This window comes from Phodopus roborovskii, unplaced genomic scaffold (genome assembly GCF_943737965.1).
Source record: "Phodopus roborovskii unplaced genomic scaffold, PHOROB, whole genome shotgun sequence".
Lineage (NCBI taxonomy): Eukaryota > Metazoa > Chordata > Mammalia > Rodentia > Cricetidae > Phodopus > Phodopus roborovskii.
In genome coordinates, this window is record NW_026126410.1 from 20,253,191 (window position 1) to 20,267,360 (window position 14,170).

At 38.9% G+C, this 14,170-nt stretch overlaps 1 protein-coding gene across 2 annotated transcripts in view; it reads right to left on the reverse strand.

The window, feature by feature from the left end:
- Wdr70 (WD repeat domain 70) overlaps positions 1 to 14,170 on the reverse strand; it is a 211,064-nt gene that overhangs the window by 143,885 nt on the left and 53,009 nt on the right. For both annotated transcript variants that reach the window (XM_051182513.1, XM_051182514.1), the window contains one exon: positions 7,453 to 7,606. In XM_051182513.1, the coding sequence (XP_051038470.1) occupies positions 7,453 to 7,606 (154 nt within the window). The remainder of the gene's footprint in view (positions 1 to 7,452; positions 7,607 to 14,170) is intronic.

The following is a 14,170-nucleotide window of genomic DNA, read 5'->3' on the forward strand; positions in this document are numbered from 1 at the left end:
AACTTTTTGTTGGGTGTGTTCACAGCTTTAATTTGGGAATTGGAATACTTTTTCTCTAAAAATTGAGACAATAAATATTCTAAGCTTTATAGACCACCTTCCCTGAACAATTTCTCAACTTTACCATCAGAACACAAAAGGAACAACAAACAATAAACTAACAGTTAAGGCTGTCTTCCAATAAAACTTAGTTACTAAATCATGATGGACCTGGATTTGGCACACAGGTCATCCCTTACCAACCCAACCCTTATAATCAATCACACTCAGTCATTTCCTTCCATGAGTCAAATACTCTAAGGTCCATGACCTTCAAACATCTGAGAGACATAAACACGCATCTGAATACATTACAGAGAAATCCACTCTTTGGCTTACACCACTCCAATGACCTAACATATTCCATTAGCACTAACTATGGCTTATTCTGTCACAAGGCTCCTCTTCTGAAACCATAAACTCTTAATATTAATTTAACAAATATTTTCACCAGATATGTGATAAGTTCTAGATAGTCCACTTATTATCCACATAACCACCTGTCTTTCAATTTTTTAACTTTTCTATTTTCTATGTCCTAAGCATTAGTCACTGTCTCAGTGTAATCTTGAGGGTTATCTTTTCTTGTGCCTACAATGAAGAACTTTATTCTGGAACAATTTCCCACTACCCCTCAATCAGAATATTCTACGCAAAACCCAGAATCATAAATAAAACTCAAGAATATCATATGAGGAAAACAAACAGAGATAATGGGGAGGGGGGATGATGTGGAGGCCAAAAGTCAGTATCAAAAGCCAACCTCAATTACGTTCCACCTCCTTTTTTTAAGACAGGGTCTCACTGAACCTGGAACTCACCAGTTCAGATAGAATGGCTAGCCAGTGAGCTCCAAATATCTGCCTATCTCTGCCTCCCCAGCACTGCTGGCTTTAATACGGGTGCTTGGGATCCGAATTTGGGTTCTCAAGCACTTAGCCCACTGAGCCATCTCCCCAGTCCTTATGGTCCTACTTAAAGCCCACCCTGATATATTCAACCACAAATTGAGAAAATTGCTCTGCCAGTAGATGGTGGCACTTGCCATTTCCAATCTGAGACTACTACTATGTGTGAGTATATTTTCAGATGAACCTTCCCATTATTAATATAAAAATATTCTCTCCCTACCTTCAGTGATAGTCATTTCTTTCAGGCTTAATCACAATCCTTATTGCTTCTTCAAAGATTCTTCTCACTGTTTACTATGTTTGGTTTTAGTTTTAGTTTTTTTTTTTTTTTTTTCTTTCTTTTTTTTTTTTTTTTTTCAGAATTGTATTACTTCTCAATTGCTGTGTAACATATGCCACAAGTTCAGGGGCTTCTAAGACCCCTCAATTATAACTCTGTATTTCACAGTGTGGCTGGACTCTCTGCAGTATTTCACAGATTGAAATAAGGATTCCAAGAGGATTACATTCCTTTCTTGGAGCTATGAAGAAGAACCTGCTTCCAAGCACATTCAAGTTTTGGCAAAATAGAAGTCCTTGTTGTTAAAGGAGTCAGATTCACATCTTTGCTGCTTACACACTGTGAGAGAGGAGTACCACTCTTAGCTACTATATAATTCATGCCCGTTCCTTGCTATGTATCTCTCCATCTGCAAAGACAGGAGGGTCAAATCTTTCTCATTTTACATCAGATAAAAGCCAAATTAACAGATGTTTACAAAAAAACAGTCTTATTCATACTCCCTGCTAAAACAGCCGAGAATCAATATCTTGAAACTTCTAGACATTACCTGATGTCATTGCAACTACCATCAAAGAGTGCACTGCATGGCTGAGAACTCTACCCTTCTGGTCTTCCCGGGGTCCACAGGCACACCTTTGCTGTTTTTTCTCCCCACCACACTCTCAGAAGTGATTTATAAGAATCATTTTCTACCTAGATAGACTAAAAATTAAATTATCCAGTCTAGTCTTCTAGCAAGGCTTTGCTTAATTTGTCTTTCTCTCAAGATTTCATGTAAGCAAGAAAAGGAAAGCAACACCACCTCTACTTTGCATAAAACATCTTCAGCCATGGACCAAAATTCAGCAGTAAACACTCCTCCACATCAAATCCACCCCACACATAGAATCTTTTTGCTGGGAATCTCAATAGATGTCTGCCTGTCTGTCTGGGAAAAGAAGTCTTGCTATGTGGCCTAGGCTATCCAAACTCACAATCCTGCCCTCTCAACCTTTCAAAAGGCTGGAATTATAGTAATGTACCACCACACCAGGCTTCAGGAATCAATTTTAAGTGTTCTTCTGTATAGGCTGGATCCAACAAACATCTTTCTTCCCTATAGTCCTGCAACATATAACTTAATCAGAATAATCAACATTGTTCTACTTAAGAGTTCCCATCCACAATAAAAAGAAATGAAGACTCCTGGATGACAGTGAAAACTCTTCCATTAACAAAAGCAACTCAAAAACTATGTTCTATGTATAATAGCATTGAACAGATGAGTACATACTTACGATGTTGGAAGCCAAACTTCTTCCTGTTGAAAAAATGAATTATAAATATTGAACTAAGAAGGGCTGTAAGATTTGATTAGAAGCAGATCCATCCATATGAATTCATTGGTTTTAATATATTTTGTTTTGTCTGTCTCTCTACTTGTTCTGTCTTCTGAATATAACAGAAATGTCAATGCAGTGACAATGAACACATCTAATACCTAGATCTTGATTTCTAAAAGGAATCTCCTATCAAAAGCAGACATGGGGGTTGGATAGAACAGGAGGGATGGCTCAAAAGTTACAAGCAGTTGCTGGGTTCTAGCCCCAGCACCCACATGACAGCTCACAAACTGAAGTCTGCAACTCCAGTCCCAGGAGACTTGATGCCCTTTTGGCCTGTGTGGACACCAGGCATATGCACAGCACTAAGACAAACATACAAGCAAAAAAACTTAATTAAAATAAATCAGTAATAAAAGTAGTCATAGCTACTGAGTCTGGTATTGCACAACTTTAACCCCAGTACTCGGTGGGTAAAGATAAGTTGATCTTTATGAGTTTGAGGACAGCCTGGTCTATATAGTGAACTCCAGGAAAGCCAGGGCTACATAGTGTCTCTCTCTCTCTCTCAAAAAAAAAAAAAAAAAAAAAAAAAAGGGAGCCATGGGATGGGTCCCTGAAGAAACAGAATACCACAACAGGAAACCTATGAAAGGACACTAGAACACTCTGTTGCACCAATGTATAAGAAAGTAACCCTGACTCCCCAGAATGATACAGATGTATCAAAAGGTCAGAATCTAACATTAAGGAGTTTCTACTATATTAGATAAAAAGCTTTGGCTCACAAAATGAAAAGAAATGCAACATATATCAAATCATTGTGTGTATTTTTTTTTTTTTTAAGTTTTGACAGATGAAGGTGGCACCAACTTTTGATCCTAGCATTCTAGGGGCAGAGGCAGGGAAAATCTCTAAGTTCAAGGCCAGCCAGGCCTACACAGAGAATTGCTGTCTCAAAAAAATCAGTTTAAAAAAAAAATAGTTTTATCTATGACTAAAGCCATAGTTGGGGATGGTGCTATAGCTTGAGGTGGAATGCTTGCCCAGCACGTAGGAGGTCCATATTTGATGCCCAGCATCACAAAAAAAATAAAAGAAAAACATTAATTTAAACTGCTTGAGGAAATAAAAATATACCTTGAATTCACAGTTATTTTAATAAATATTAAAAGTGTTACATCTTACAGAAAAGAATTTACTGCTAAAAAGACATGACTAATAACGTATCTGTTCTCCAAGTAGTAAGGGTAATTATTTGGAATGGATAGAAATCAAGGATGACTGCCTGTATATTTAAAAATAAATATAATTCCTCTGCTAGCTCAGCTAGCAGATCAGATTACTGTAGAAAAATTAAAATAATAAAAAATAAAAATAAACAGTTTTTTAAAACTATTCTCCCCTAAGGTTCTTATGTCTCTTCCATTCTACACTTGTGAAAAGAAAATCTCCCCCTAAGAGGTTCAAAGATTTTAGGATTACCCAAACCAGCCCTCTTCAGTTTAGTTACATAATTAAGAAGCAAATGGCACAGACTTGCTTTCCTGTTGAAAGGAATTAAAGGCAATGATGGAATGGAGAGAGACCCTGGATGAATTCATAAAAGGAAATTAATGATGAGATTATATAACTATTACAGTAAGTGTTCACTTACTAAAAACCTACTAAAACACCTTTGAATTTCACTTCATAAAAAGTTTATTGGTTAAGAAGTTCTGATTTATTGACTTATATTGGCTTAACAGTAACACATTTCTAGGCTCTATGCCAAGAAGTTCCATATGAACCCAAGTACAATATGTGCTGAAAAGTTGAAAGTAACAGAGGAAAATATTCTGTGACTGCAAGAAATGTGCCCAAATTCTGGTTTGGGGTAAATGTATTTCATTATTCTGTGACCACAGTTGCTAAAAGAACACTTTTGAAAGTTTAAATATAATTAATTATGTGGTGATTCCTGGTTACTGCTCTCCTATTTTTCTAACTACCTACACCTGCAGAAGTAATGTCCCATTGTCCTAGATAAACAGCAACTGTATCTCAGAACTCAAAAACCTGAATGTTTTCCAAGACAGGGTCTCTCTATTATGTTATCTCTTTTCTTGTTCTCCTGCATTTTTCCCCTCAACTCAATCTTCCTGCTCCCTCATGTCCTCCTCTCCCTTCCTCTTCTCCCCTTCTCTTTCTCTTAATTCCCTTTCCTTCCCCCTCCCACCCCTACCCTCACCCCCCCCCTGCTCCCAATTTGCTCAAGAGATCTTGTCCCTTTCCTCTTCTCTAAGGAACCATGTATGTCTCTCTTAGGGTCCTCCTTGCTTCCTAACTTCTCTGGTGGTGTGAATTGTAGGCTGGTGATCCTTTGCTCTATGTCTAAAATCCATATATGAGTAAGTGCATACCATGTTTGTCTTTTTGTGACTGGGTTACCTCACTCAGGATGGTTTCTTCTAGTTCCATCCATTTGCCTGCAAATTTCAAGATTCCATTGTTTTTTTTGTTTTGTTTTGTTTTGTTTTGGTTTTGTTTTTTTTTTTTTTTTTTTTTTTTTTTTTTTTGTTTTGTTTTTGTTTTTGTTTTTTGTCTCCTGGAGGAGTAGTACATGTATACATGTACCACATTTTCTCCATCCATTCTTCAGATGAGGGGTATCTAGGTTGCTTCCAGGTTCTGGCTATTACAAATAATGCTGCTATAAACATAGTTGAACAGATGTCTTTGTTGTATGAATGTGCATCCTTTGGGTATATGTCTAAGAGTGGAATTGCTGGATCTTGAGGTAGGCTGATTCCCATTTTCCTGAGGAACCGCCATATTGATTTCCAAAGTGGCTGCACAAGTTTGCACTACCACCACCAGTGGAGGTGTGTGCCTGCAATTCTAGCACTTGGAGGAAGATGAGTTTGGACCAGAAGAGAGAAACTGCTGACCTGAACAAGGGGGAGCTCATGGACCCCAAACTGATAGCTGGGAAACGAGCCCAGGACCAACCCAGATCCCTGAATGTGGGTGTTAGGAGAACTGGGCAGTCTATGGGGCCTCTGGTAGTGGATCAGTATTTATCCCTAGTATACAAACAGACTTTGAGAGCCCATTCCACATAGAGGGATACTCTCTCAGCCTAGACACATGGGGGAGGACCCTGCTCCAAATGATGTGACAGACTTTGAAGATCCCCCATGGAAGGCCTCACCCTCTCTGGGGAGCAGAAAGGGAATGGGATAGAGAGTAGGTATGGGGTAGGATAGGGAGGAGGAGAGGAAGAGGGAATTGGGATTGACATGTAAAACAAGATTGTTTCTAATTTAAATTTTTTTAAAAAATCATAAAAAAAGAAAAGAAAAAACAATCAGGGGAAAAGGAGTGAAAATAAACAACCAAAAAAGAATCCACGTATTAAACACTTCTAATTGGCTTGTCATGTGGTGGTACACAGCTTCAGTCCCAGCACTGGGGAGGCAGACATAAGTGAGTTACCATAAGCTTGAGACCAGCCTGGTCTACATAACAAGTTTCAGTTAAGCCAAGGATACACTGTGAGACATATCTCAAAATAAATAAATATATCTAATCTGTTTATTTAAAAAAAGAACATCCCTCTCACTAGGGATCAGGATATATTTTCCTATTCTATTGATATGGATCATAGTCGTGAATTTATCTGATGGAAGGTTAGTGGAAATGATATAAGCAAAGATATGAAATGTACTCCCAGAACTCCTAAGTTTCTGCCATCACAAGGATAAATTCAAATGCTAAAAAATATACAGTTTCGATAATGAGATTGATGACTAACTTATCTGCCATCATAGAGCCCTCATCTAGTAGCTGATGGAAACAGAAGCAGACACCCACAGCTAAACACTGAGCCGAACTGGAATCCAGATGCAGAGAAGGAGGAGTGATAAGAAAATGGGGGCAAGACCAGACTACAAAAACCCATAGACAGCTGACCTGAACAAGAGAGAGCTCATGGACCCCCAGACTGATAGCTGGGAAACCAGCATTGGATCGACTCAGACCCCCCCCCCCCGAACATGGGTCTCAGTTAGAAGGCCTGGGCAGTCTAAGGGACAGTGGAACCAGGATGTATCCCTGGTGCACGAAAGGACTTTGGAAGCACATCCCCCATGGAGGGAGACTCCCTTAGCCTAGAGACAGGAGAGAGGGCCTAGTCCCTACTCCAAATGACTTGACAGATTTTGTTGATCCCTCCTGAAAGGCATCACCCTCCCTGTGGAGAGGGGAGAGATGGGACAGGAGGGGGGTTCAGGGAGCATGAGAGGGAGGTGGGTGGAAGAGGGAACTGGGATCAGTATGTAAAATAAGAAAAATAAAAAAAATACATTCACAATAAAATATAAATATATCGTTTCCATTCACTCTTCATAGAACCCAGTCATCAAGCAAAAAGTCAAACTCCACAGAAATGCTATACTGTGAGAAAGTCCAAACTAGACAAACAGAAAGAGAAAGCAAGTGTGAGAACTGGCCACAACCACCACCACTCTGGAAGAAGGCGAAAACTATGCAAGCAGAGAAAGCAAAACCATGAAGCAGAGCAAGACAGCAGGCATATAAGCCTCAAGCACAGCAGGCTAGAGTTCCAACTGTTACCGTCTGGGGGAGGCCCAGCAGCTGACACTGCTCTATGCAGGAGAACCTCCCAAACAAAAGAAGGGAAGGAAGGTGAAGCAAGAGGGAGAGAAGAGTGTAGGAGGTGAGAGTTCGGAGGGAAAGAGAGGAGTGAGTGAGTGAGGGTTGGAGAAGAGGAGGAGAAGAGAATAGGAGAAAAGGGAAATGAGGAGGGAAGAGGGAGGGAAGGAGGAAAGACAATAGGAGTGAAGAGAAAAGGAGTGCTGGATTAAAATTCATTAAGATGGAGGTGAATGCTTACCTTAGTGTTGGCCATGTCTACAATATACTGGTCTCCTTTTATACATTCCATTACTTCAAAACCATCTCTGTCAATCACCTTGGCCTGTGAGCTTCCAGATACAACAAGAATCATGTCTCCAGTGTTACTGTATTGTAATGACTTGATCTGATGGCTATACAAAAGGCAAAAGAAAATAGTCTAATGAAACACTGAGCTTTTTTCTATACTTTTGTGATATTTAGCATGGTCAGGAAAGGAAATGTTATACAACTACAACATTAATAATTCCAAAAACCACAAATCCTCCAATGCTTTTTTACAATCATAGCAATACAATCATAACAATTTGCTAAGACCTCCTAAACCTTACACCTTCAATCTGGCTAACTGCTAAGGCTTCTGGCTCTTTTCCAATAACCTTATCTGCAGGTTTTTGGGGGTGGTTTTTTTTTTGTGTGTGTGTGTGTTTTTTGTTTGCTTGCTTGTCTGTTTGTTTTGGGGGGTTGTTTTGTTTGTTTGTTTGTTTAGTTTGTTTTTTTAAAATAGGGTATCTCTATACAATAGTTCTGGATGTCCTGGAAGTAGCTCTGTAGATCAGGCTTGATGGGAGATGCCATTATGTATAATATGTTTCTCATACTGGTTAATAATAAAGCACTGTTGGCCAATAGGAAAGGAAGATAGGATGGACTAGGAGACTAGGAGGAAAGAGGAAGTAGTAAGGAGGAGTCAGCATGGAGAGACCGGGGAGACCAGATGCCTGCCTCACTCCCCGGTAAGGAGACCATGTGGAAATACATAGATTAACACAAATGGGTTAATACTTAAGACAGAGCTAGCCGATAAGAAAGTAGTAACTGGCCAACAGTATAATATCAAATACAGAGTCTCTGTGTATTATTTGGGGCTGGCGCGGCGGCGGGACAAGACCAGCAGCGGCAGGCGGAAAAACCTGTACTCGTTACACAGGCTGACCTTGAAATCACAGAAATCCTCCTGCCTCTGTCTCCAAAGTGCTAGGATTAAAGGTGTGCAGAATTTTTTAGCCACAAAGCTTTAAAAATAAGGGGGAAAAATGAGGGTATTTTTACACAAGCCCTCTAGCTCACTGGGGAAAAAAAACAAAAAAAAAAAAAAACCTGGATTTTAAGCATTTTGTTGAAGCCACTGTTTACAGGAGGTAAGTATGATGTTCACAGGAACCTCCACCATGTGGAAAGACCTGGTGGGGGTGAGGGAGGGGTTGTCAGCAGTCAAAGCTGCCACTTTGGTCCTAGCCATGCTCACTTAGCAGTTTAAAGCAGTGGTCAGAAAAGAATTACAGATAAGAAATAAAGACAGATTCAGACAAAAAGAAACCTCCAAACAGGTCACAGTGTGTTTAAAAAATGTACATAGGCTTGGGAGAGGAAGAAAAAAAAAAAAAAGGATAGAGACGGTCATAGATTAAAAGAATAATCTAAAGAAAATAAAATGAAATCCTTGAAAAAAGGAATAGAGTAATAAAAAGTTATATTAAGCCATGTAAAGATGGAAAATACACAGATTCTGGATTACCTATATTACTGTTTTTTGGGTTTTTTTTTTTTTTTTTTTTTTTTTAATTTTTGACTGTTAACGAGCTAACTGCTCAAATACATTTGATTGTGGAAGCTACTAAGTTAAACCAACATATATATTTTAAAGGTATCTTGACTTCAAAATTTGGGTCTAAGGATATGCTGTTTGGAAGAGGTTCTGCTTTTGTTTCCACAGAAGATGAGAAGCTGTAGCTTCCTTCCAGGTTAATATGGTTTGATAGAGCAAGAGCCTCTGAAAGGTCTCCATTGGAACAATGGCTCAGGTGTTCCACATTCAAAGCAGCTCAAGGCTGCTGGCTGAGATGCATCAACCACACAAAATATCCCAGTCAAGACTTGTCCGTAATTCTAAATTTTCTTGGCACGCAACAATCAGCAGTCTAGAGAACTACACCCAAATTCCCAAAATACTGTTTGTAAATGTGTGTTCTCATTTAAGAGGGATTGAGTATAAATTGTTATTGGTCATAGTCAATCTCCTTCTAAAAAGAAGAAAGGGTGATATGACATAAAAAATGGGGGGAAGGGGTTAAATTATTAAATCTACCTTAATCTAAAAAATGTTAATCCCAAAATATGTTACATTGGTATGGATTTTGTTTATTTTATATTAATAGACAAACTCAAAGTAAATATCATTTGAACAAAATTCTAGCCCATTTGATCCCATTTACTGTTTGTAACTCCAAAGCTTAGAAACGCATATGCTAAAAGCAACTATTAATTTGTGATGATTTTACCTTCTTTTTTAAAGATTTTATTATTTTATGTATATGAGTGTTCTATCTGCATGTACTACTTTATTCCAGAAGAAGTATCACCCTCTGTAGATGGCCGTGAGCAGCCACCATGTGGTTTCTGGGAAATAAACCCAGGACATCTGGAATATCAGCCAGTGCTTTTAACCACTGAGCCATCTCTCCAGCCCTGATTTTATCCTCTAAAAACAAAATTTACAGAAGGAAAAGAATAAAATAAAATTCATGCCTATCTGTCCAGAGCTCAAAAGAAGTGTTATTCTGGCTGGTAGCTAAGTCACCTAGCTACTTGAAACCGCTTTTCTGTAAGGAATAAGAGGAGAGCAAGACATCTGACCTCCTCCTCTGCATGCTCACATTAATACACACACACATTCACATATACCACACACACATAAAAATAAAATAATGTGTGACCAGAGGAGACATGTCACCTCAAAGTGGAAGTGGGAGACAGATCTAGAAAAGCAAAGGTCTACATTGTTCCCAGGACCTCCAAGGAAGAAAGCACCTTTGGACTCACGGTATCCTTTGTAAAATGCTGGGAATCAGATCCTTAAGCAGGTTCTGTCCTGAATCACAAATTTTATATGCTCTTCCTTAGAAGGTACCTTCTGGACTTACATTTAAGTCTGTCCATAAAATATAAAATTACTTGTTTGATTCTATGTATGAATTGCTCATTTATTTTCTCTCAACTCCAAATCTACCCTTCAGTATCTGCTCTGTAAAAATGGAAATGAACCCTGGCAATACTTTTGCTTTGCCCGTTGGCATTCATTAGACAGGACTGTTAGGTTCTATCAGAAGGGTATTAGAAAGACATTGCAGGGAGTATCTAGTGTGGCCCTCTTCACAGACTTCTGTATGGTCACAGCTTTGCCAGTGTCCAGCTCCAGAAACACGCAGTTTCGCCACATCAGGTACCCAGAGGGCATATTTGTCAACACAAATATGCGTGTCTTAGAGCAGACAGACTAGTGAGACCAATTTCTGGAAAGTTCTACCACCATAGAAACACAGCCACTTCTCTTCATCAGTGATCCACAGCCATGCCCTTTCAAAAAACTTCTGGACCTCAACACCATAGGCTCCTCCTTGAATGCTATGTCAACCCCCAAGGGGGAGGGGGATCTTGTATTGCTGTGCATATTCTTTACACTTCTCTTTTTACCAATCAGTCTTTCATTTTTCCAAACTCTGATTAGAGTCAGCAATTTTTATATTTTTGGTTGTGAGCCTAGCCTTTAACAGCTGAGCCATCTCTCCAGCCCCAGCAGTTCTTATTAAAGTGTTTCTGGTCAAATTACATCAGATTTCTATATCCTAGTAAGACTCTGACAGATCAAATTTTAGGCAATCAATTAGAAATTGAGAAAATTATAGTCTATTTAGACAAACTGAGTTTTTTATATATACACAAAACAATTCAGATCTTTGATAATTAGACATTTGAGACTGCTCAACAAAGCTCTTTAAGGCTGGGAAAACTTACTAGTGCATGGGACAAATCTCTGTTATTCCCATTGGGAGGTGCTAGTTGTTTTTTTGGTTTTTTGGGTTTGTGTGTGTGTGTGTGTGTGTTTTCAGTGGGGAGGGTTGGTTTTTCAATCAAGCCTAAGAGATCCAGTCCCATGTATTATCAGTGTTTTCTGGTGATTAATTTTTGTTTTCAAAAGGGAAGTTAAAATCTTAAAAATAGCAATAATTTAAGGAGAGGGAGTAGAAACAGCAATGACTCCATCTCTCTGTTTACATTCAAAGGGAGACCTAAATTTACAGCAATTCCACTTCAGTATCATTTTGCTTTTTAGCTAGAAAGGAAAACGCTAACTTTTTCATGTGCTCTCTGTAGTCTACTCCACCCATGCTAAAATGAAAATGTTCAGTACCAGCCTCATCATTCCTGTCCCACTTTTCTATTAATTCTACTAGCCACTGAGTTAAAAGGGCAGGATTAGGAATCATTAGACACAGTACTAAGGAGAATTAAAGGGCTTGTTCAAGGGGCAGAACATCTGCTCCTCAAATTCCTGCCTATACAACTAAGATTCCGATCAAAGAGAGGAGAGAGAAAGCCAATCTGACAGTAAACTGGAGTCATGAGGAAGTGAATGTTCTCTCAGGGAGTAACTCTGACACCACAGGATGGCTTAGTAGCATTGCACAATTCTTTCTGTGAAGTTATTCATGGGGCAAAGTGGGGGTATATGAGTGTAAGTGAGGGGAGTAGGAAGGTGAAGATTGAGGATCCTTTTAAGTACTTTTTGCTTGGCTAGCAGAACAAGCTGGGACATGCAAGACAGATAAACACAGCTGTTTGAGGCTGTCACTTGGGGCTCATGAGCCAAGGTGTCCAGCTGTAGTGAAAAGTGCACCGGAATGTGAGTCACAAGTCTAGAGATCCAAGTCCTTGCTCCGCTAACTAGCTGTATGATGATGAGCAAGCCCGTCTGCTTCCCATCATCTTATTTTATAGAAAATCCACAGATGAAAACAGATGGCAGACTAGACAAAGCTGTTCCTGAGCCACACCACTCATATGCTACCTGGGTGATTCTGCTGAATCCTGGTTTCCTCCACTGAAGAGGGAGGATACTTGATTTACAGGATTGGGACAGAGTTTTAAAAGCAATATTACATATTGGTGCTGATAGGTGGCTCAGTTGTTAAGCATTCTCTGCTCTTCCAGAGGACCTGGGTTCAATTTCCAGCCCCCTACAACCATCTGTAATGCCGGTTCCAGGGGATCCAATGCCATCTTCTGGCCTTTGCACTCACGTGGTGCATATGCATGCAAAACCCCCAAATATATTCTTTAAAAAAAAAAAAAAAAAAAAAAAAACTTCTAAATATTAAGAGAATAAGACTTAACTTATAGGATTGAGGTAAGGGTTTAAAAATAATACTATACAGTAGAGCTAAAGAAAAGGCTCCAAGATTAAGAGCTCTGGCTGCTCTTGAAAAGACTTGGAGTTGGTTCCCAATACACACACAGAACAATTTACAACCATCTGTAACTCCAGCTCCAGGGGATCCAACACCCTCTCTGGCCTCTATAGGCACATAACATACATCTGCTTCATATACATACATGCAAGCAAATATCTATATACAAAAAAACTATGTATAAAAAAATAACATTTATTCAAAATTAAATAATAACAATATGCAAAAAGGTACCTAGCAGAGACCATGAAACAAGCAGTTACTAGTATTACTTCTTAATTTCTAAAGAATAAGATTGTACTGTTATTGTGTAATCATCCCTCAATTCCCAGGAAGGACTAACTCAAGACACACTGCAGTTACAAAAACCTACAGATGCTCAAGTCCCTCAGGGGCATGTTTTTCAAGTATTTTTTTAATCTGTAGTTGACTGAATCTGTGGATATGGAACCTGCAGACATACAGGGCTTATGTACTCAACATATATTATCTTATGCCAGGAACAGGCCAAGGAATCAGAGTGTGTGGTACAACAGCAGGTTTCTATAGAACCATGTCAGAAAACACCAAGCTGGATTATGTCTTCAGTGGCTTTAAGGAATTTTAGAGAACAGATTCACAATACAAAAGGCTTTAATGACATGCCAAGTACAACCAGCATAATCAACTGTTATTAACAAATGAGATATTAATGTATCTTCATCAAGTTTCTAATTGGCAAAAAAGGACAAATCATTAACATGTTAAAAGACAGAATAAGGAACTGGAATAACAATTCAACGAAATTAAGACAATGAAACTGAATGGAACACCCCCCACACCGTATTTCACTTTTTAAAAGTGCTTTAGGTGCTGAAGGGATGGTTCAGCAGTTGAGAACGCATATTGCTCCCAGTACCCATGTGAGATACCTGACACCTCCTCTGGCCTCCGTGGGCTCCTACACTCACACAGGCATAACCTGGTACCTATATTTCCAGTATTCACCGGTTATGTGCAAGAATTGTCACATTGGATAGGGAACATAAAAAATAATTTCCATAGCACAAGAGGTTCTATTGTTTTGCTGACTAACTGGATATCAAGAACAGATCATTAGATTACTTACTCTGTGGGTGTGTTCAAAAGAGGAGATGCAAGACAGAGGTAAAGACAGAATAAACCTAAGTGATACTGGAATGAGAGGTACTCTATGACCCATATTAGCTTCATACAGATTCAGACAGACACAAAAGTTACTGATATGAGACATACACAGATTAGTATATAAAAATGTATTTTCTAGCTTAATTTGCCTAAAGCCAGTGATACCCCAGGACAATGAACAGTGAGACTTTCCTTTCTATCGTGTTTAATGGTAGTTTCCTCAATGAATAAGTTTAATTTCAGAAATTTTAATCTTTGTCACTTTTCCATAAATTAAACTTCTGAAATTAAGCTTATTAAAAA